Source organism: Schistocerca nitens, chromosome 3 (assembly GCF_023898315.1).
Source record: "Schistocerca nitens isolate TAMUIC-IGC-003100 chromosome 3, iqSchNite1.1, whole genome shotgun sequence".
Taxonomy (NCBI): Eukaryota; Metazoa; Arthropoda; class Insecta; order Orthoptera; family Acrididae; genus Schistocerca; species Schistocerca nitens.
In genome coordinates, this window is record NC_064616.1 from 55,771,177 (window position 1) to 55,796,672 (window position 25,496).

Sequence of the window (25,496 nt, forward strand, 5' to 3'; positions counted from 1 at the left end):
TTTGCACCCCAGATCTCCGCAGAATCGTCTGAGCCTCTGGTTTAAGCCTTCCACTCGGCTCCAAACCAGAGGACCGCGATCGGTTCTGGGAACGATACTACAAATAGTTAGCTCAGATTCCACCCCGCGAGCGAGGCTTTCCGCCTTCACCAACTCCGCCAACAGCCTGTATGAACTGAGGATGACCTCTGAACCCAGACGGCAGGAGTCATTGGTGCCGACATGAGCAACAATTTGCAGTCGGGTGCACCCAGTGCTCTCTATCGCCGCCGGCAGGGCCTCCTCCACTTCTCGGATGAGACCCCCCGGCAAGCAGACAGAGTGAACACTGGCCTTCTTCCCCGACCTTTCCGCTATTTCCCTAAGGGGCTCCATCACCCGCCTAACGTTGGAGCTCCCAGTCACTAATAAACCCCTCCCCCCGTATGCCTGCTCGGACCTTGCTGAAGGAGCGGCCACATGTCCACTCACAGGCAGAGCGGGCGATGCCACACGGCCAGCCTCCACATTGACCCTCTGCCGCGAACGCCGCTGAACCCGCCACTCCCCTTGGGGAGAGGGTGGCCCAACCGCGCCCGGTACCCGCGAAGATGTCTCGACAGCAGGGACAGTGGGTGAAGCATGTAACACCTGGGGTGTACCATGCGACGCACCAGACTCCCCACTGCCGCTACACTCCGAGGCAGCAGCCTGAAGACGGCTGACCGCGGCCATCAACACGTTCAGCTGTTCGCGAACAGTGGCCAGCTCCTCCTGCGTCCGTACACAGCAGTCACACATCCTATCCATCCTAAGAAATCAATTTACTGTAGAGAGTTAATCAACTTTTAACTAGACTGCTAATTCACTAAAGGCGGCTGATAGTTGACTAAACTGTGGTTACTAGACACTTATTGTAGAAAACAATGAAAATAGCAGAACCTGTCTCTGGACTGTATTCAAAACAAACACTAGCACTACTGGCACTATGGCTGACTAAAGGGACTCTCTCTGACTGTATTCAAAACAAACACGAAATGTATGGAACACTATTACTAGCACTCGACAATTAAAGCTTCCTAAAAGCAAAAACACACGGAAGAAAAAGTGACAAGTAAGAAAAATACAGTTAATACTTAAATTAACGTAGCTCGCTGCACAGCAGACGTGACACAGACGGCAGTTACGAACCTTTTTAAAAACACGACGAAACCTGACAGCACAAGCACGTTTCAAAACCGGTTGCGTTTACATGGAAGCGAAAATTGATTGCGGAATTGGGAAACCGGCAAACCTACGTTTCTAGCATTTCTAGACTTAGAGAAAGCTTTTGACAATGTTGACTGGAATACTCTTTTTCAAATTCTGAAGGTGGCTGGGGTAATGTACAGGGAGCGAAAGACTATTTACAATTTGTACAGAAACCAGATGGCAGTTATAAGAGTCGAGGGGCATGAAAGGGAAGCAGTGGTTGGGAAGGGAGTGAGACGGGGTTGTAGCCTGTCCCCGATGTTATTCAGTCTGTATATTGAGCAAGCAGTAAAGAAAACAAAATAAAAAATCGGAGTAGGAATTAAAATCCATGGAGAAGAAATAAAAAAATTTGAGGTTCGCCGATGACATTTTAATTCTGTCAGAGACAGTAAAGGACCTGGAAGAGCAGCTGAACGGAATGGACAGTGTCTTGAAAGGAGGATATAAGATGAACATCAACAAAAGCAAAACGAGGATAATGGAATGTAGTCGAATTAAATTGGGTGATGCTGAGGAAATTAGATTAGGAAATGAGACGCTTAAAGTAATAAATGAGTTTTTCTATTTGGGGAGCAAAATAACTGATGATGGTCGAAGTAGAGAGGATACAAAATGTAGACTGGCAATGGCAAGGGAAGCGTTTCTGAAGAAGAGAAATTTGTTAACATCGACTATAGATTTAAGTGTCAGGAAGTTGTTTCTGAAAGTATTTGTATGGAGTGTAGCCATGCATGGAAGTGAAACGTGGACGATAAATAGTTTGGACAAGAAGAGAATAGAAGCTTTCGAAATGTGGTGCTACAGAAGAATGCTGAAGATTAGATGGGTATATCACATAACTAATGAGCAGGTATTGAATAGAATTGGGGAGAAGAGAAATTTGTGCACAACTTGACTAGAAGAAGGGATCGCTTGGTAGAACATATTCTGAAGCATCAAGGGATCACCAATTTAGTATTGAGGGCAGCGTGGAGGGTAAAAATCGTAGAGGGAGACCAAGAGATGAATACACTAAACAGATTCAGAAGGATGAAGGTTGCAGTAGGTACCGGGAGATGAAGAAGCTTGCACAGGATAGAGTAGCATGAAGAGCTGCATCAAACCAGTCTCAGGACTGAAGACCACAACAACAACAACATCACCATCCAGAAACGGTATTGAGAAATCGGTTTAAGAAATCCGGTTTGGGAAGCCCCATGTAAACTGGGCGATGAAGAGGACTCCATCTCCTTTTGGAGAGAACATTTCTGTCAATGTAGAGATTGTTTGTTCTGAAATTAATTTATTATCCGGCACAGTTACATTTATGTCTAACGAAATACAGGCCATGGTTAAATCTCAGCACTGCGGGAAACCTCGTTGTCACTTGATGATGGCCGGTCGAACCCGCTCATTTCGTTAGAAAAAATGGGGTTGTAGTGCTTAACAAATTGACTCCATCTCTCTTACCAGCCATTCCACCCTCCATTCATACCAGCGATCCATCCAGCTACATCTTGACAACTTCACCTCTTGGTTTACACAAAATTACCTATCCACAAACCCTACAAAACTCCAGGCAATACGTACAGGAACAACCACCTGATAGTTTTCTACTCGAGATCCCAACCTTGTAATTGACAATTTCGCAATTCACCTAATTAAAATATGTTGGGCTAGTATTCGATAAAATCGTTCAGTCTAGCTACCTGAAACACTGAAATAGCTTGGTAAATCACCAAACACTCTTATCCTGTCCCAGCATAGCTTAACTGCCATAACTCCCAGACCAAGAAATCACTCCCGTGATTTACCCTTCCTATCAGCCATAATACACTAACCCTTTTTCCAATCCCCATCTTCTCCCTGCGTAGCAGCAATCCTTCTCATCTTCCGACACCTACATCCAATCCATTAGTTCTTTTCCATACCCCAATATCTTTCCTTTAACAATCACTCCAACCTCTCAATCTTACTCAGCCCTCTCTCCACTCATATAGTATTATAAGGCGACAACCCTCCCCGCCTTTTCATCATATTTATACAACAAAAAGAACTCATGTCACGAATTTATCGCTGTTTCATCCCAATAAAATTTATATTTCGCATTACTTTCATGTTTATTTAGCAAAGCATGAAGAGAAGCAATTTGGCCGCTACTAACCCATCCCGCAAGCAAATGGCTCTGAGCACTATGGGACTTAACTTCTGAGGTCATCAGTCCCCTAGAACTCAGAACTACTTAAACCTAACTAACCTAAGGAGATCACACACATCCATGCCCGAGGCAGGATTCGAACCTGCGACCGTTGCGGTCGCGCGGTTCCAGACAGTAAAGCCTAGAACCGCTCGGCCACCCCGGGCGGCCCGCAAGAAAAGGGGATTGAAAATAACATATATATAATAAAAAATAATCGATTGTTTTTTACTATGTGAATTTTCATTTGCGTTCTACAATACTTGTGTAAAACAGTTTGCAGTGTTGAATTATTGCATGCAATTAAAGTGGAGACCCTCGTTAAGAAATGAAGTTTACTCTATTTTCACCTATTACAGTGTCGTGAAGCAGGCTAATGAAAACGAGTTTTAGACAGAAGTTACTTATGAATGTACAGGTAAACAACAACAGGCCGCTTGTTACTAGCTTTATTGCTAGTTTAACTTTACAGACGAGAGCCTCTTCAGATATTCTTTACCCTGCTGGCAAGTGTTCAGAGTTGTCCTTAGCAGCGACGTTGACGGTTTATTTGCAATACATTAATACGTAACGGTCACTGTCCCTCGCGTCTTGCTATACTTAGATTTTAAGCGTAGCCTCATAATATGTAACCAAAAAATCGGAGGTTCCCGCAAAATAAATGACTTTGGCTCTATTTTAATCCATTGCAGAATGAAACTAACAAGGCTGCTTTGTGACGCCCTTCGTCCGCAGAAAGCTACAACTGAAACCGTTTTGTCATAGGATGAACACTTTCCGAGATATACTTCTACAAGAATAAAATGAGATACCATGTGTATTGAAAGGGGACTAATAACAGCGAAACTGCAGACAAGCCTTAAGGGAAATTCCTTGTCTGTGCTTCATTCAATAACGCGGAAGTCAGAAACTGGACCATTTTGTAACGCAGAGTAGGAGGCACAGTCGAGAACAGAGTAAAATTCCAGAGTTCTCACTCATTTCGGAACCCACCGATGTCTGGTCGTTCTTGGTGACTGGGCTCTGAATCTAAATACGTGCCCTTGTCGAGTAAATAAATTTGTTTCAATCACAACGGAGGCTGGTACGTCGTGTGTTAGGGTGTTAGGATAGACTGTATTCTAGAAAAATGCTTGCTCGACATACACTGATAAGCCTAAACATTTTGGCCCCTGCTTAATAGCGTGTTAGTCCATCTTTGGAACGCAATACATCAGCGATTCTGCGTGTCATGGATTCGACAAGTCTTTGGATGTTTTCCAGAGGTATATGGCACCAGTATCTACTCAGTTCAAAAAATTACGGGCCGATGGTTTGTTGGTGCCAAGTTGGCGCCCGGTACCACCCCAGCTCACAGCAGACGAATCTGGTGGACCAGACATTAACGTGAGTTCACTATAATGTTCCTGAACCCATTGTAGAACGATTATGGCTCCATGAAATGGACAGTTATCCTGCTGGCATACGAGGTGTGGCTAGAAAAAAACCGGACTAGTACTGGTGAAACAATGAAACGAATGCAATAAGGCTGAAAGTCGCGTGGCCTGTCACGTGACTCTCGCTCCGCCTACTGCTCGAGTTTCATCTGCCTCCTGCACTCAGTCTGCCCGTGGCGTCTGTTTTAAGTAGTTGACGTTTTGTCTGTGCGTCGGAAAATGTTGAGTGTACAGAAAGAACAGCGTGTTAACATCAAATTTTGTTTCAAACTAGGAAAATCTGCAAGTGAAACGTTTGTAATGTTACAACAAGTGTACGGCGATGATTGTTTATCGCGAACACAAGTGTTTGAGTGGTTTAAACGATTTAAAGATGGCCGCGAAGACACCAGTGATGACACTCGCACTGGCAGACCTTTGTCAGCAAAAACTGATGCAAACATTGAAAAAATCTGTAAACTTGTTCGACAAGATCGCCGTTTAACAATCAGAGCAGTGTCTGAGTTAACAGGAGTTGACAAGGAAAGTGTTAGGCAGATTCTTCATGAAAGTTTCAACATGAACAAAGTGTGTTCAAAAATGGTTCCAAAGTGTCTCACAATTGAACAGAAGGAACGCCGAAGAATGATTTGTTCTGACATCCTGGAAAACATTGAAAGTGATCCCACCTTCTTACAAAATGTTATTACTTGCGATGAATCGTGGTTTTTTACTTACGATCCCGAAACTAAACGCCAATCGATGCATTGGAAAACTCCTGGTTCTCCACGACAAAAAAATCACGAATGTCAAAATCGAAATTCAAGGCAATGATGATTGTTTTTTTTTGACATCAAAGGGATTGTGCACATTGATTGGGTACCAGAGGGCCAAACAGTGAATCAGCATTACTACATTAACGTCCTGGCTACCCTACGTGAGCGAGTACGGAGAAAACGGAACGATTTGTGGAGAAAAAAGTCATGGATCCTTCACCAAGACAATGCCCCAGCTCACAGTGCGTTGTCAGTGAAGACGTTTTTGGCAAAACACAACATTCCCATCTTAGATCATCCACCCTACTCACCTGATTTGGCCCCCTGTGACTTTTTTCTTTTCCCTAAAGTCAAGTCAGCTTTGAAAGGAACTAGATTTGAGACAGTTGAAGCAGTAAAAGAAAAAGCGACGGAAGTAATGTATGGTCTTACCGAAAATGATCTGCAGCATTGCTATGAACAGTGGAAAATTCGTATGGAGCGGTGTAGAGACCGAGGGGGAGAGTACATTGAAGGAGATAACATGAAATTGTAAATAACTGTAAATAAATGTTTTTTCCAGCATCAGTCCGGTTTTTTTCTAGCCGCACCTCGTATACCACTGCCATCGAGGAAGACATCAAGCAAGTAAGGGTGCGAGGGATACACAGTAATGTTCACCTGGTGCCTTCGCTTATTACCACAGATCTCGTGGAAGCTCAGATGAATGTCCTCCATACGGGAGTCTCACCTCCCCCCCCCCCCCCCCCCCAAAAAAAAAAGCCGGAATAACATTGCCGTGGACGGAGCTTGTGTAGTACGCATTCCTGGCGCGAGGAATGTATTAACAGTGAAACTCATTGCCAGTTATGTGCCGTCTGTGTTGTCGACCTGGCTTGTGTTCAACTGCAGTGATTGTTTTTGCTAGCGCTGTTTTGTTCTTGGCAAGTTTAAGTGAACAACGTGCAGCTGTAAAATTTTGTTTCCTACTCGGTAAAAATGCCGCTGAAACTGTTTTAATGTTGAAACAGCTTACCAAGATGACGCTATGAGAAAAACTCAAGTGTACGAGTGGTTTGTTCGATTTAAAAACGGTGACATGTCGATTGATGACAAACGTCGTTCTGGACGTCCATCAACTGCATAATTCATTCAGAGTTTGTTTTCCCAGGTCAATCCGTCAGTCAAACCTTTTATTTGGAAATTTTAAGAAGATTGCGTAAAAGTGTTCGTCAAAAAAGACCCGATTTGTGGCAAACAAGAGATTGGTTCATCCACCACGACAATGCACTTGTACACACAGCAATCTCTGTTAGACAATTTTTGGCTAAAAATTGCGTGGTTCCACTACCCCTCATACCTTATTCCCTGATCTGCCTTCGTGCCACTTTTTCTTACTTCCACGCATTAAAACTGGCATGAAAGGACACCGATTTGACAATATTGAAGGAGTCAAGAATAAAACGAGATGCCTCCAAATTGTTTCGAAAAGTGGAAGCACCGGTGGGACAAATTTATTAATTCCATTGGAGAGTATTTTGAAGGGGATAAGGTTGTTTTGTAAACAATTTGAAAATATATAGCTTTTAAAAAATAGTTCCTTTTTTGGGTACCCTCTCGTACTTCTCCCACAGGACTGACTCCACGGTTCGGTGGACGTTTTGAGCAGCTTTTCGCTTAGTTGATGGCGCACCCGGACACAATGCTCGAATTGGTGTAGCTAGAAACGTGATTCGTAATACCAGGCGACACGTTCCCAGTGATCCACAGTCTAATCTCGACGAATCTGTGGCCACTGCTGTCGTAATCGACTGTATCGTTGGGTCAGCGTTCTGTGATAATGCGTGGACTTCCAGCACCTTGTTATCTACTCGTGATCTTACCGTCGTTCAACCACTTTCCATAGATATTGACGACAGTAGCATGTGAACAGCTGACCAGCTGCGCCATGTCCGATATGCTACGCCTTGACTGACTATGCGAGACAAATGAGTCTACTGCAGCGCCCCTGGCGTTTTATTCTCGAGATGAGTCGCGTCTGTTTCAAGTGTTCATTTCGTTTATACTTCAGCACCAAGTCAACGGCCTTGCGGCAATGGTAACACCGATGCCCGTCAGATCACCGAAGTTAAGCGTTGTCGGGCTCTGATAGCACTTGGGCAACCATCCGGGCTGGCGAACGCTGTTGGCAAGCGAGATGGACTCAGCCCTCGAGAAAACATTTACTTGCAAACACATCAAACAATATCTAGAATGCATTAAATAGTGCCCTTTTACTTTATCGTTTTCAAGCTGGCGCTGCCAAGATATACAGCAGATATGCAAATAATGTGGACAGTTGTAGTAATGGGATGGTTGTGTTTGACGGTCAACAACGCAGGTAAGGCACGTGTCGCGCTGGACTGTGCGTGTTCAGTGCGGACTAGGCATTAGTGCAGGTTGTTTACGAGTAGTGCACACTTCATATTTGCATTCAGAGGCTGAGGTCGACGTGCGATGAAAGACCTAACAGAGTTCCAAAGAGGGAAGATTGTGGGGGCTCGATTTGCTGGAGCATCAGTAAGCAAGACAGTCAACTTACTGAATGTTTCAAGAGCAACTGTTTCCACAGTCATGACAGCCTACACAAAACATCGTTCAAATGGCTCTGAGCACTATGGGACTTAACTTCTGAGGTCATCAGTCCCCTAGAAGTTAGAACTACTTAAACCTAACTAACCTAAGGGCATCACACACATCCATGCCCGAGGCAGGATTCGAACCTGCGACCGTAGCATTCACGAGGTTCCAAACTGTAGCGCCTAGAACCGCTCGGTCACTCCGGCCGGCGTACAAAACATGGAAAGACATCATCGTGTAAACGTAATAGTGGGCGCAAATCAAAACTAAATGACAGAGATCGTCGTACGCTAACACGAATTGTGTCAAAACAACGCAAAACTACGGCGGCTAAAGCGAATGCAGAGCTCAATAGCCATCTTCGAGACCCCGTATCTATCGACAGTGCCCCCCCCCCCCCCCCCCCCGCGAACTCCATAAAGGGAATATTCATGGACGAGAAACACGTCATATGATTTGACGAGTCAACGTTGTCATTATTTCCAACATCGGGCCGGGTTTACGGTTGAAGAACGTCAAAAGAAGCCTACAATCCTGATTGCTTGATTCCAACGGTTAAGCATGGAGATGGAAGTGGGATGGTGTGGGCAACCATATCATGGTATTCTGCTGTTCCCATTATTACTCTCAAAGGCCGTGTTACAGCCAACGATTATGTTAACATTTTAGGTGACCGGGTGCACCCCATGATTCACATGTTGTTCCCAACAATGATGCCATATTTCAGGACGATAATGCACCTATTCACACAGCCAGGACAGTACAATCGTGGTATGAGGAGCACGCAACTGAAGTACAGCGTTTTACCTGGCCGGCACAGTCCCCGGACTTGAACATTATCGAACCCTTGTGGGCGGTATTGGTGCGCAAACTCCGGAGCAGATTTCCGCCTCCCTCGTCACTACAGGAGTTAGAAGAGGTTCAGATCGAAGAGTGGCATAACATTCCACTGGAGACTATACATTCATTATATGCCAGTATTCCAAGAAGGATCGCAGCTGTATTACGGGCAAATGTGGGTCCAACCCCTTATTAATGAACTATTCCCATGTAAGTACAGGTGTTCATATTATTTTGCTTATCCCCTGTATATTTGTTCAATCCTTCTATTAGTCTGTTTCCTCCATTACCCCCCCCCCCTCTTTACATCTCCACCACCCCCACAGTGATTCTTTCCAGACAGTAAAAAGTATGTGTACCATGTTCGGTTGAAATCGGTTCAGTGATTTAGAGGAGATGTGGAACATACACACAAACACACAAATATGAGTAGCCTACATCAATTTTTATAGTTTGTATGGATATCTTTTCTTGCTGAAGTACCAAGCAACAACTAAATTATTTTTCTCGTCAAACAGTTCTATCTTTTTGATTGTGGGAATAATTTTCATTAGAACACGTTTGTTTATTTACGTTCTTATTTATGCATAGTACAGCCTTTTTCTCTGTGAAACGTAAATACTTTTTTGCTTTCAGATATTTCATCTATCTTGCAGGAGAACACTAGTAGGAAAATAACAAGATCTTGTGTAAACTTTTAGGGGTGTTACGAAAACAAAGCAAACAACACGACGGAGCTTAAGAAGACACTAAAGCACAAAACCCACTTCCATAACAGGAGTGAGTTCGGCTAGAATAATTGAACTTCAGATGCTGGCAGAAGCTGCCAGAGTTCCCTGTTTCTGCACATGCGCATTGTGCAGCATACTCGGAAATTAATAACTCCACACTCGGCACAATCTACAGATGATTGACATCATACACACACCGGCGACGTGGTGGGCAGCTGACGAGCGCACCAAAGACGAACGCACTTCGGGTAGTCAGTTTCCAACAGAAAAACGTGAAAAACGGGCCTAAGAATCATTCCTTTGTGAAAGTCGTTAATTCTGTGGATTTTCCCATTTGCAGCCCATGTAGTCGAACAAATAAATTTAAATTATACTTTTCATTTCGTACCTCTAACGGCACAGATGGCTGTTCCAGTTGGCATCGAAGAGTCAGGAAATTCTGAACTAAATACAGGGCAAGTTGTTAATGGGGCACAGGTAGAATACGGGGGAGAGGATTTGACTTAAAAACCTTGTTCAGAAACGGAGGATGGGTAACACTTTTAATTTAATTCTGGAACAACATGTCCCTGATAAAAAAGTGAAAGCCGTGAACAGATGGATATGTTAATATGTTCACAAAGTAATGTTAATGAACTACCCGCTATTCGCAGTGCACCTAGGCTGTTGCGCGAGCACGACATGTGGTGATTCCCATGCACTGATGTGACAAAAGTCATGGGATACCGTCTAATATCGTGTCTGACCTCCTTTTACCCGGTGTGCAACAATTCGATGTTGCATTGACTCAAAAACCTCTCGATTATGTCCCACAAATGTTCGATGGAATACATGTTGGGTGCCCAAATCGTTTGCTCGAATAGTCCAGAATCTTCTACAAGCCAATATCGAAGAATTGTGGTCCAGTGACAAGGCACATTGTCATCCATAACAATTCCATCGTTGTTTGGAAACATGAGATTCATGAATGGATGCAACCGATATGGTCACGGGCCCAGGAGAGGCGCTGCAGGTGATGTGCTGTTAGCAAAGGCACTCTCGTCGGTCGTCTGCTGCCATAGCGCTAACACGAAATTTCCCCGCATTGTCCTAACGGATACGTTCGTCGTACGTCCCACATTGATTTCTGTGGTTATTTCACGCAGTGTTGCTTGTCTATAGCACTGAAAACTCTAAGCAAACACCGTTACTCTCGGTGGTTAAGTGGAGGCCATCGGCCAGTGCGTTGTTCGTACTGAGAGGTTGTTGTTGTTGTTGTTGTTGTTGTGGTCTTCGGTCCTGAGACTGGTTTGATGCAGCTCTCCATGCTACTCTATCCTGTGCAAATTCTTCATTTCCCAATACTTACTGCAACCTACATCCTTCTGAATCTGCTTAGTGTATTCATCTCTTGGTCTACCTCTACGATTTTTACCCTCCACGCTGCCCTCCAATGCTAAATTTGTGATCCCTTGATGCCTCAGAACATGTCCTACCAACCGGTCCCTTCTTCTTCTTGTCGAGTTGTGCCACAAACTCCTCTGCTCCCTAATTCTATTCAATACCTCCTCATTAGTTATGTGATCTACCCATCTAATCTTCAGCATTCTTCTGTAGCACCACATTTCGAAAGTTTCTATTCTCTTCATGTCCAAACTATTTATCGTCCATGTTTCACTTCCATACATGGCTACACTCCATACAAATAATTTCAGAAACGACTTCCTGACACTTAAATCAATACTCTATGTTAACAAATTTCTCTTCTTCAGAAACGGTTTCCTTGCCATTGCCAGTCTACATTTTATATCCTCTCTACTTCGACCATCATCAGTTATTTTGCTCCCCAAATAGCAAAACTCCTTTACTACTTTAAGTGTCTCATTTCCTAATCTAATTCCCTCAGCATCACCCGATTTAATTCGACTGCATTCCATTATCCTCGTTTTGCTTTTGTTGATGTTCATCTTATATCCTCCTTTCAAGACACTGTTCATTCCGTTCAACTGCTCTTCCAAGTCCTTTGCTGTCTCTGATAGAATTACAATGTCATCGGCGAACCTCAAAGTTTTTATTTCTTCTCCATGGATTTTAATGAGAGGTAATGTCTGAAATATGGTGTTCTCGGCACATTCCTGACCCTGTGAATCTCGGAAAACTGAATTCCCCAACGATTTCCGAAATTTAATGTTCCATGCGTCTAGCTCCAACTATCATTCCACATTCGAAGTCTGTGCGCCCGTAGCTACGTCGGAAAGCTTTTCACATGTACACCTAGGTACAAATGCCACCCCTGCCAATGCACTGCCCTTTTGTACCTTGAGTAGGCGATATTACCGCCATCTGTATGTGTGCATATTGCTATCCTCGCCTCAGAGTGTACGGTTCTTGCTGCGTCACGTGGCTCGTGAAAAAGACATGCCGTGGCGCGTACGTCACAGCACGTCTGACGTATGCCGGCGTGTAGCGAGTAACTATTTCAGACGAGTAGAATAATTCTTGATTGTGCGTTTAAACGCAAGCTCTCGATAGCACATAAGACAGTTAAGACATTTAGTGGGTACCTTTTCAATTACACATTGAATTCCTGTGAACCCTGCACAGTGCTGAGTGTTCGCCAAGTGTGGCGGACATGCCGTCTAATGTGGCATCACACGAGTTCGTTGCGGGGCCCGTATTTTTCGTTGGCGCTGATGCAACGCCAAAAGGCAGCATTCATAGAAACAGTGCCGGCAGTATTGAGCTTCGGTGAATGATCATATGAGCCACTCTGTTATTCTCGGTAGTTGATCGTGATGGCCGTGAACTACAGAAATGTTGAAGAGGAAAGAAGGGAGATTGTATTTAACGTCCAGCCACGACGAGGTCATTAGAGACGAACACAAACTCGGACAGAGAAAAGATAGGGAAGGAAATCAGCCGTCTCCATTTTCCGTCTAATCTATGTAGGAAACTTGTATCAAGAATGAAACGTTCTGGCAGATTATAACTGTCTGCCGTTGAGCTACCTGAGCACGACTCATGACCCGTCCTCATAGCTTTACTTCCGCCAGTATCTCATCTCTACCTTACATCAAGAATGCTGGATTGGGATTTGAACTCCACTTCACACGATTGCGAGCCCACTGCACAAACCCCTGCGCCGCTTTGGTTGTCTACAGACATATCACTACTGAAATTTTGCACCCTTTTACGGCTATTGAATTCCACATCGGATACATCGTGTTCCAACACTATGAGTTACCATGCAACGAGGCCAGTAAGCTGAAGTACGGTTTGAGGTGCATACTGGTGAAAATCACTTGATATCATAATCTCAATTTCGCTGATGTCAAATCTACGCGACCTGAGTGGCACCTCAGAGTTCACGATCCATCTCTTCTTAATCTACAAGAATTGCCTGCCGCATGTGGACTTATTTAGCGTACCAAGTGTACCAACGGCATTAAGACTCCACGTACAAGGGCGAACCAACTATAGTTGCCACTTTTTGGTATAAGAAATAAGGGACATTTACCTAAAAATACGGGATTTTCCACAAAAATAAGGGACAGTTCATAAACACTTTGAAATCCAGTGTTACGGACCAGTTTCTGTTACATTATAGTTAGTTTCATTAACAGAATGAGGTAATTACTGAAATTGGTAACAGAAACTAACTGACACCCATTTAACAGTACGAACAGTACAATGCAGTAGTTATGACAAAACATGCAGAAAAAATATTGATAGGATAGGTAAATAACCCAATATGCTCAACTTTACCACTGAATGGCGACACATCACGCGATTTCCTGCTTCTGAGGCTCCAAAGATAAAAAAATAATGGGGCTACTGTGAACTTCAACGGGCTCAAATCAAATACGGATTTTAAAATATTTAGAGACAGATAAAGACAAACGCTGGTTTTTACGAGACAACAATTCATAATAAAGAACGCAAAATTTTCACTTCAAATACAGGATGTCCTGTACAATACGGGACAGATGGCAACCCTACAACCAACATTCCATAATATTACAGATTATGATTGTAAATTGGCTTAGATATTCTTTAAAAAAATTCACATGTACAAAAAAATTCTGTATTCTTGTAAGTAGTTACTAAGGCAATTAATTTATATTTTTCCGTTAAGAGTATTACCTTTAGGAAGTCAGACATTTGAGACTTTATCTCCATTTCTGTAGTCGGTAGGTCGATTTGCTTTCGGATCTTCTTCATACGGCCATCGAGAGCGTTTATCTCGTTCTGGAGCTGTTCGACGGTTGTCCTTGAAATACAGACAACAGTACAACATTAAAGGTTTGTGAAATTGATGCCCTGACGGTAACTGCAGATTTATTGCATTATCAGCATAAAAGCATTCCACAAAACTGTCACAACTTCCACTGTTTGCCCTTCTGTCTACACTAGAAGAATAAAAAGTAAGTAGCTGTTAACACAATAGTTACAAGAGGAATAATATCAGGCACTCCTGAGTGAAATGTTTGAAACACTCGAGGATAATAAATTGTTGTGCTCGAAGGTTATGGGCATGAGATTCTCCTACTCGGTGCCCTAAACTAATGTTTTCTTCTTCTGCTTTTTCGGTTACTTAATCTAAAATCGTCTTTTAGGGTTTTTGACCTTATGATACGTTCTCTACACACTTACCCATTTACCGAAACATAATAACATTTTTGTGTAGCATACTAAGATGATCTAATATAGGATAACCTTCTTTTTTACCAAGTTCAAGACCACTGTGTAAAAAAAATGGCTTTGAGCACTATGGGACTCAATGTCTGAGGTCATCAGTCCCCTAGAACTTAGAACTACTTAAACCTAACTAACCTAAGGACATCAAACACATCCATGCCCGAGGCAGGATTCGAACCTGCGGCCGTAGCGGTCTCGCGGTTCCAGACTGTAGCGCCTAGAACCGCACGGTCACTCCGGCCGGCCGCCACTGTGTAGAAATAATTTGCTGGTTCCCTCCGTTATCCTCGTCACGATGCTGCAGCTGTGTGTCAAGTGTCCTCGCTAGGGTCTTTGCCTTTCTTCAAGTTGTGGACCACTTCAGCTTACCCATTGTTGACAGACTTACTACAACGTAACGTGGAAGCCGAACGACTATGCAACTCTTAAATATTTGCTAAACGGGAGGCTGAGAAATAATTGAAAAAGGAAAGAAGATAAGAATTTTACATCCCGTCGATAGTGAGGTCACTAGAGACGAGAGAAATAATTGAAATAGAGGTCACGTATCAAAAATATCCTACGGCCAACCGTTTTTATTACATCTAATTTTTTTTCCTTCGGTTTCCAGCTTCTCACATATATTCCTGACCGTCTTGGCAAGACGTACCATGTAATACTACCTTCAACGTAACATACAAACACGATTCCTCTTCAAAACAACTGCAAAAAAACTCCTTTCCAAAACACAAACATCTTGCAAAATTTTCAGAATTCCTCTTTGAAAGCAAATAAAATACCTTTTCTACGGCAAGAAAGACTCATATTTTATTGGAAGTGACTGAGTTACCCATGTATTACCACCACCTGATCTCAGATCATTCCTTCCAATAGTAACTCTTTCTCCTACCTTCCAAACTTCACGAACTTCTCCTGGATACCTTGTGGGGATAGCACTCCTGGAAGGAAAGGTATCTGTGGAGAAATACCTTGGCAGCATTCTAGGGATTGTTTCCAGAATGAGTTTTCATTTTATAGCGGAGTGTGTGCTGATTTCAGACCAGTGCACGATTCACTGCAGAATTAAAATTCACTCTAGGACCTTTTATTTAGTTCTAACAGAAACACAAATTTTAGCGCAACATTAAGAATTCACTTTAAGACTGGCAGTCACAGTACCTAGTTGTTATCAATTCCCAGTACGTTATGGATACGTCATGCGCATAACCCACAGACAATGGATTGAAAAGCATGCTTTCCTTAACAAAAACTGATTCTCTGCGGATTCGTCAATGAGGGCTTGCAACATGTTTATTCGAGGTAGCCATAAAGAAATCTTGGCATGTGTAGTGCCTAGAACTGCATCAGTCTTAGAAATGCTGTAACTACACACTCGTGTGGAACATTTATTAATAAATTTTCGCAAAAAATTAACAATGAAAGAAATGGAAAACTGTAAGTCGCAGGACACAGAAGCTTCAGAAGTAGTGTTTAGCTGAAGCACTTGTGTCATGTTCTGAGTTACAACTCTTTTTTCATATGTTCCTGAAGCAAGGAATATTCTATTCTCTGTAACTTGCTACACAGTTGATTTGCATAGCAGTCCTGTTTAGCGAGTTATGTTTTGTAACTACAGTTGCTTTATTATATTTCACCATTTATAGCGAAGATTACATTCAACAAAGAGGAAACTGAGTTGTGGAAACTCGTGAACATGTCAAGCTAAGCGTTCATCAAATTCTCCTGAACGTTATTTGTTGTGGGTTAATTATTATCAACGCACTGAAAGAACAAGGAAAATTGGTTATCATACAATGAAGCTGCTGGTAAATCTTTCAGGTTACATGATCGTGGTCCATGAAACTTTTCTGTTCCTAACGTTTCGTCGAGAGCTACGCTGGACATATCCGGAAGTACTACTCGTGCCGCTGATTCTTGGCGACTGACAAGTCAGACATCGGACAGCGACATAAATACTATGGAAAAGGGGCACAGTGGAAGTCTAGGCGTGATCGACACAGATAATTATTGTCAAAGATAAAACTTAACTATCGACTGCTATCTGTCAAAGATAAAACTTATCTATCGGTTCTGTAGAGCAACTATCCACGTATCACTAAGTTTCATGCTTAAGTTTTATCTCTGACTAGGAGTATCTCTGCCGATTACTAAAAGCTTGTCCTCAGTGAGCTCAGTACTAAACTGGAGAGACTAGTACACGAAACCAAGTCGACGCATCAGAGGCGTGCACAGAGCCTGCGCGGCCCGCCAGAATCCGAGTACGCTGGTTGCTCTCCAAGTCGTGCGCTCACCAGGCATCACACTGTTGCGGGCCCGAAACAAAATCTCTGTGACCTCTTTGCAAGCAGGTTTTTACTGCGCACAGTATTTACCGACACAGTGCTTCACTTCCGGTCTTATATTAAAATAACTGATGGCTGTAACATCAACGACATGATGGATACTTCAAATGGTTCAAATGGATCTGAGCACTATGGGACTTAACTGCTGAGGTCATCAGTCCCCTAGAACTTAGAACTACTTAAACCTAACTAACCTAAGGACATCACACACATCCATGCCCGAGGCAGGATTCGAACCTGCGACCCTAGCGTTCGCGCGGTTCCAGACTGTAGCGCCTAGAACCGCTCGGGCACTCCGGCCGGCCGATAGATACTCAAATCTCCACTGTTGCTTATAATTATTAAATGAACTTATTGTTAGGTGCAAATGAAAAATCTCTGTACTTTACGATGTAGTGGACATAGTTAATTTTATTAATGGTCATCCTATCATCCTACTAATTAGCGAATTTTTGTAATACTAACCTAAGTATTTAAAAGTTTCTATTGACTAACATGGATGTAAGACCGTTATATCACAGCAGATCGTTTCTCTTACTACAAGGTGTTACAAAAAGGTACGGCCAAACTTTCAGGAAACATTCCTCACACACAAAGAAAGAAAATATGTTATGTGGACATGTGTCCGGAAACGCTCAATTTCCATGTTAGAGCTCATTTTATTACTTCTCTTCAAATCACATTAATCATGGAATGGAAAAACACAGCAACAGAACGTACCAGCGTGACTTCAAACACTTTGTTACAGGAAATGTTCAAAATGTCTTCCGTTAGCGAGGATACATGCATCCACCCTCCGTCGCATGGAATCCATGATGCGCTGATGCAGCCCTGGAGAATGGCGTAATGTATCACAGCCGTCCACAATACGAGCACGAAGAGTCTCTACATTTGGTACCGGGGTTGCGTAGACAAGAGCTTTCAAATGCCCCCATAAATGAAAGTCAAGAGGGTTGAGGTCAGGAGAGCGTGGAGGCCATGGAATTGGTCCGCCTCTACCAATCCATCGGTCACCGAATCTGTTGTTGAGAAGCGTACGAACACTTCGACTGAAATGTGCAGGAGCTCCATCGTGCATGAACCACATGGTGTGTCGTACTTGTAAAGGCACATGTTCTAGCAGCACAGGTAGAGTATCCCGTATGAAATCATGATAACGTGCTCTACTGAGCGTCGGTGGAAGAACATGGGGCCCAATCAAGACATCACCAACAATGCCTGCCCAAACGTTCACAGAAAATCTGTGTTGATGACGTGATTGCACAATTCCGTGCAGATTCTCGTCAGCCCACACATGTTGATTGTGAAAATTTACAATTTGATCACGTTGGAATGAAGCCTCATCCGTAAAGAGAACATTTGCACTGAAATGAGGATTGACACATTGTTGGATGAACCATTCGCAGAAGTGTACCCGTGGAGGCCAATCAGCTGCTGATAGTGCCTGCACACGCTGTACATGGTACGGAAACAACTGGTTCTCCCGTAGCACTCTCCATACAGTGACGTGGTCAACGTTACCTTGTACAGCAGCAACTTCTCTGACGCTGACATTAGGGTTATCGTCAACTGCACGAAGAATTGCCTCGTCCATTGCATGTGTCCTCGTCGTTCTACGTCTTCCCCAGTCATAGGCTGGAAGGTTCCGTGCTCCCTAAGACGCCGATCAATTGCTTCGAACGCCTTCCTGTCGGGACATCTTCGTTCTGGAAATCTGTCTCGATACAAACGTACCGCGCCACGGCTATTGCTCCGTGCTAATCCATACATCAAATGGGCATCTGCCAACTCCACATTTGTAAACATTGCACTGACTGCAAAACCACGTTCATGATGAACACTAACCTGTTGATGCTACGTACTGATGTGCTTGATGCTAGTACTGTAGAGCAATGAGTCGCATGTCAACACAAGCACCGAAGTCAACATTACCTTCCTTCAATTGGGCCAACTGGCGGTGAATCGAGGAAGTACAGTACATACTCACGAAACTAAAATGAGCTCTAACATGGAAAAATTAAGCGTTTCCGGACACATGTCCACATAACATCTTTTCTTTATTTGTGTGTGAGGAATGTTTCCTGAAAGTTTGGCCGTACCTTTTTGTAACACCCTGTATATGATGTTTATCTTTTTCTCACCAGATACACCCTTCCCTAGGCAAAGTCTGGATTCCGATTGTAGCTTATTTCACAAATATTTAGTTAAAATCAACATTAAAATTTATTACTGCACGGACCAAACACAAACCTGTGTAATGTGCAAGACCATATTAATTATTCGTTAAAAGCCTTGCAGTTTGGGAAATATGTCTAAATTCCAAACAAATTGAGTGCTTCGATATGTTTCACGATTTCCTAGTAGAAATTCATCTTACTTCGGATGAAATAAAAATAAGGAACATTCGAAGGGATTTGGAAAAATTTCAAACACTATTTCCCTTCTCTATCTAGTACTAACAACTGGATTCGCAGTCACTTAGAAAAGACAATAATTTTGGAATCTACATGAAGTGTAAATTGAAACGAGCAGCTACTTGAAACTTGCAATGACAGTTACAGAAAGTAAATATTTGTCACCAATAAGTTTCTGATTAAGCTTAATGATGGCGTTTCCAATGTTATCAAATGAAACGGTAAAAAGTTTATTACCTGTCTTGTCCATATACCACGGAGAAAATGCTTTTCCATCTTACACGTATATAAAAATAAATCCAGAAACAAAGATCACAGCGAAAGTAATCTGAAACTATCTTTACCTTCTGTGGTTCCTGATATGAAAGTTATGTCACACTCAAAGAATGCAGATCCCCCTCAGTGAATTCTGAGGAAGGGTTGAGCCAGGCGGCTCCGTAATGAAAACTTTCAGATTAACTGAAAAGTGTGTAATACTTAAATATTGCATACTAGACCTAGCCATTGTGCAAGAGCTCCATCAAAAATGGTTCAAATTGCTCTGAGCACTATGGGACTTAACTTCTGAGGTCATCAGTCCCCTAGAACTTAGAACTACTTAAACCTAACTAACCTAAGGACATCACACACAACCATGCCCGAGGCAGGATTCGAAGCTGCGACCGTAGCGGTCACGCGGTTCCAGACTGAAGCGCCTAGAACCGCACGCCCACACCGGCCGGCCAAGAGCTCCATCAACCCTTTTGGTGTGATGCAGGTGAAATGTAAAGTGTTATAAAAGCTTTAGGGCTATTAAACCATTTGCTTTGAATTCAATTACGACCATGTTACAGCAAGTACTTTTTGTGATACATCCATCATTTGACATTACACATCATTTTTCTTTGTAAGTGATCAAGAACGCCCTGTTCCTAGCACATCAAACCATCACGATTCTCAAAGGAATGCAGACGATTCAGAAGCCAATCCCGCATTCCACACATGTGTGACCATTCAGTTACACATTCCCACCGCTGCACCGGCCGCGGTGGCCAAGCGGTTCTAGGCGCTTCAGTCCGGAACTGCGCAACTGCTACGGTCGCAGGTTCGAATCCTGCCTCGGACATGGATGTGTGTGATGTCAAAAAAATGGTTCAAATGGCTCTGAGCACTATGGGACTTAACATCTGTGGTCATCAGTCCCCTAGAACTTAGAACTACTTAAACCTAACTAACCTAAGGACGTCACACACAACCATGCCCGAGGCAGGATTCGAACCTGCGGCCGTAGCAGTCGCGCGGTTGCGGACTGAGCGCCTAGAACCGCTAGACCACCGCGGCCGGCGTGTGTGATGTCCTTAGGTTAGTTAGGTTTAAGTAGTTCTAAGTTCTAGGGGACTGATGACCTCAGATCTTAAGTCAGCTCAGAGCCATTTGAACCATTTTGAGCCCACCGCTGTCTGTTTCCCAAATGGACTGAGGCTTGTTGACACTTGGGCTCGGCCTTGTAGCCGCGCGTGTTTAGCCGAGCGGTCTCAGGCGCTGCAGTCATGGACTGTGCGGCTGGTCCCGGCGGAGGTTCGAGTCCTCCCTCGGGCATGGGTGTGTATGTTTGTCCCTAGGATAATTTAGGTTAAGTAGTGAATAAGCTTAGGGACTGATGACGTTAGCAGTTAAGTCCCATAAGATTCCACACACATTTGAACATTTTTTTTTCGGCCTTGTATCTGACGAGCCGCGGCCCTCAACGGCGTATCGCGGCTCGCGCACTCCATTGCCGGTAAAGTTGTACCTGCGGTGCGGGCAACAGGACGAAGCTGTCGGTTGCAACCGGGCTCGGCAGGGTAAACGTGGCACGATGCACGGCTCTGGATGCAATACATCACAGCCACCGTGATGGATCGGGGCACGCTGTCAAATCCTTGTACTAAACAGGAGAAATGAAACTCCTGTTTAGTGATACTACGTTGCGCTGTAGTTCAGTGGAAGAACCGCCTGAGAGTCGCAAGCATTATCGGTAACAAGAATCCCGAATGCCCCTCGTCAGTATAGCATACCCACCAAACACTGTCACGGTTTTCTATGCAATGACACTTTTGAGAAGTCTCTCCAGTTTAGTATTGAGCTCACTACCTGTACAACGCTTCTTTTTCACAGTATTTACGTGGCTCTCTGACGTCTGACCTGTCAGTCGGCAAGACTTAGCAGGACGAGGAACGGCGCACTCCTGTACAAAACGTTAGGAGCGGAAAAGTTTCACGGACCTCAACCATGCAACCCGGGAGATTTACCAGCCGCTACAATACATTATCTCAATTTCATACTGCCGTCAAAGCAGTTAGCTCTAGGAGCAGCTGTGCTGTTACTACATTTCAACCATCACTATTTATACATGATGTGGAATGTAAGTGTATGGAAACTGCAGATGCTCTGGAATAAGTATGTGCACACAAACTTGCCAAAGATTTTGATCACATATTTTAATCGATTCTCTGCATTCCCACTTATTGACAGCAGAAACATCATGCATTGTCGATAACAGATGGTTACATCGTGAGACACTTTTCTAAGTACACAATATTGATGAACTTACTTCGTTGCCTCTTCTAGTGCTTGCATTTCTTCAGGAAACTTCAGGAGAGATTTCTTCTTCTTCTCTGCTTGCTGTAAATAGCACCATATTAGTGTTTAGAGGAATATGATATACTTAATAGGCTGAAATAATAGTGAGTGTAGCGGGCTTACCATTGCTACGAAATGAATTAGGTTCATGCCAGGTTTGTTGGCTCTGATATCTGTCAGTTTTTGTAGAGAGCTCAATTTTACACCAGCCGCATTGCCTGCATAGCCGCCCTGTAAATGAAAATAATTAAATACGTAAAAATTTTATGATCTGTTCCTAATATAAATACTCCACAAGACACTGTACAGAGCGTATCGGAGAACGATTTCCTTTCCTTTTCCAGTTCGATACAGAGCGAAGGAGAAGTCACTGTCTATACACCTCTACACATGCTCTAATTTTGCTTTACTGTAAACCAGGGGTACCCAGACGGTGGCACGCTTACCACTAGTGGAACACAGTGACATTTCAGGTGGTTCACATACAAGTAAACAAAACACATTATGATGTAAGTATAATTATTCTCTTACATTACTTTATTTTTGAGGTAAAATGATAGAAAACTGATAAAAGTAGCATCTATATAATTTTAAAGAAAATGGATGTATTCCAGAATGTTTGTTTCGCATTGTACGAAGGACGCAGGAATGTCGGACTGTACCATCCTCACCCACGCCTTCATTAGTCGTCGCTGCCTTGGCGGGGAATAATTCATCTTGTTTTGCCGTTGGCAATCGGGTTTTGTCGACGGTTGTTCGGCAGTTTTCGTGCCGCTCTGCAACTGCTGCCAATTTATGCTGTGTACCACCTTGTGGCGCTGCAGTAGTCACAACATAGTGAACTGCTAATTGTCGTTATTGTCGCTTTATGGGGTGTTACGTTGCTTCCAAACCGGCCGCGCTGTGTCGTGCCACGCAAAAGCATGAAAAGAGATTGGGCGCAGCGCTGATTGGCGCGGCTGGTGTGTGTACGTCAAACCGCACCGCTCTGTTCAACAACGAATAAGTTTCGCGCAGTTCCTTACATCAAAACGGTTCGTTTTTGCGCGACACCGTTGGGCGGCTATTCTCGTTTTCCACTGTTATTCAAGCACGCGTGTGCACACCGGAACACTGCTACGCACCTACGAACACTGTGCTCCGTTCTACGCAGTTCAGCGCCTTGCGGTTGCTTTCGTTGTGGACGCGGTTTTATGTTAAATGGCATCGTGATACGAAGAAACTTTGCGTCTGTGTGTACCTAGTACGAAGACCACCACCCCAGCTCATAGTTCGTTAAAATGTGAATGCCCAAATTTCTAAAAAGTCAAGTGCTACGCAGTGACAAGAAGTTTGGGAACCCCTGCTGTAAACAGCAGCGTCAGCAGCGGAGATGGTTCAAATAGTTCAAATGGCTCTGCACTATGGGACTTAACATCTGAGGTCATCAGTCCCCTAGAACTTAGAACTACTTAAACCTTACTAACCTAAGGACATCACACACATCCATGCCCAAGGTAGAATTCGATCCTGCGACCGTAGCGGTGGCGCGGTTCCAGACTGAAGCGCCTAGAACCGCTCGGCCACACCGGCCGGCAGCAGCGGAGAGTCTGACCCAGTATGATAAATTGTTTGTGTCTACTGACAACGTTAGTGATTCTATTACGTTCGTCGGAGCACAGCCGATTTTTCTTTTGTATCTGTTATAATTGCTGTCTAGTGTATGGTACACGGTTCTATTAATAAAAAAATGCACCCAGCCAGTAACACAGCTGTCAAAAACTCCGAATGTATCGTATGTAGATTATTATTAGTCGGTGATGTGGTGCAGTGTCAAACCCCTTTCGGAAATCTAGAAAGACGAAATCTTGCTGTTCACCTACATGTACTATTTGTAAGATATCGTGTGTGAATAAAGCAAATTGCATTCGGTACCGCTCCCCATACGAGACACTGATGCCTTCTTTTATTCTTCGCAGCTTTTTTTGAAATCGATCAAGAGAAAGTGCAAAGATACCGCAGTAACGAGATCTGACCACTCGTTCGTTCGTCGCGGATTATGAGCTTAAACATTCGGTAGCTCTGTTACAAATGGTACATTGTAAACTTTTGGAGCGTATTTATCCTCTGTTAACTTACTTTAGGGTCTACAATTAAAGCAAAGAACTGATAAACTTCCAGTAAATCTATTATTCATAATTTTTTTTATCTTTTAAGACCAAAGGAAACTACGATTTCATTAATATAGAGTTAAATGACTCTCTCATGAGACTTAAAAGATTTCGTCATCGTATTATGAAGTGGCCATGCCCTTTCAAACGAACCATCCAGGCATGAGTGAAGCAATCTCCTAGAACACGAAACAGTTTTGGACCAGTTAAAAATGATCCTCCTTAAAGGCTACAGCATGATTATGTCACCCGTTCCCAAACACTCATTCGCGCTCTCATACACGGAACTACAAAAGAAATACTTCCAGTACTGCAAACGAAAAACTGTTTTAGACTAAAACTGTACTCTGTAGTAAGCAAAGTGGAACCAAATTTGGTCACATTATAATTTCTATAACTTCTTGTTGAATGTTCTTGGGTTTGTTTCCAGACAGAGGCAAGAGTTTCTTTTGTCAACTTTCATTATAATGAACATTTGCTTAAGTGATTACTAGAAACTGTTAATATCAGAAGAGGATTTGCAGATTGCCCGGGTATTTGCGCTGGATGCTTGATGCCATTCTCCGCAATAACAGATGCACGGTATGGCGACTTAACCTAAAGATCGCTATTAGTTACAAGTGGGAATGTGAACACAAATTGAGAACATCACATGTGATGCTCACGGGATCAACATATTTGTGGTTCCAATTGCCGGACAGGGTGTTGTATAGTTCGCATATTTTACATAATTTCAAATCCCCATAGAAACTCTGCGATCTTATTAGCTAAGCAATTGCTAAGTTCCTGAACGAAACTGAATTCAAAGTCCTATAATCCAGGTTTTGTAACATGACCGTCTGAACTAATGTAGCTGGAAGTATTTGACTCTCGAGGGACTAAATAACAATCACGAAGTAAGTGTTGGTAACTGAATGAAAAAGTGTTGCTTAATGCAGTCTCCGGTGAAGGTATAGGCTTAAGAATGGCAGCGACACATTTCTTCTAAGTTTCTTATTAACTATACTATAAAAACTTGCCTGTAATATAGTATGATATTTAACTACGCAAATATGTAAGACTTACAGAGTTTAAGAAGTTTCCAGCAACAAGGACCATGTACAGGACTTCGTGCAATGGCTCACTGTTCATGAGATCTGTAACAATGGGTATTTTCATTAGTATTATTGAGAACGAGAGTAAAATAAAAACCATGAACTATTTTGTTTTCTTACCTTCACCAGCAACAATCATTGCACCAATGCTCGGTTCTAGATACGTCATGTTCGATGCGAATTCTTCCCTCAGAAGCATGCTCTCGATTCGAAGTTTGTAACTGCACATTAATGAAATATTGTATTAGAATGACGCAAACATGGGGTTTTTGATTCTAGAAACAGCTGAACACAAGTGATCAAAATATTGTTTATACTTTTCACTAATCTGTAGGTGATATTCCGAAATCTACCGTAGCTACCATAGGTTTATTTAATTTTTTGTGGCTTAATACTAACTAACGCTTACAGACGAATTTGAGAATGAAACAAAAAGTGGGTTACTGGAA

General features: G+C 43.1%; 1 protein-coding gene across 1 annotated transcript in view; it reads right to left on the minus strand.

Annotated features, from left to right (window-relative positions):
* The window catches only part of LOC126248019 (uncharacterized), a 910,522-nt gene that overhangs the window by 51,061 nt on the left and 833,965 nt on the right, over window positions 1–25,496 (minus strand). Inside the window, exons 11-15 of the mRNA XM_049948603.1 lie at window positions 25,168–25,268; window positions 25,019–25,089; window positions 21,927–22,034; window positions 21,775–21,845; window positions 13,892–14,018 (exon numbers count right to left, since the gene is read on the minus strand). Of these exons, the coding sequence (XP_049804560.1) occupies window positions 13,892–14,018; window positions 21,775–21,845; window positions 21,927–22,034; window positions 25,019–25,089; window positions 25,168–25,268 (478 nt within the window). The remainder of the gene's footprint in view (window positions 1–13,891; window positions 14,019–21,774; window positions 21,846–21,926; window positions 22,035–25,018; window positions 25,090–25,167; window positions 25,269–25,496) is intronic.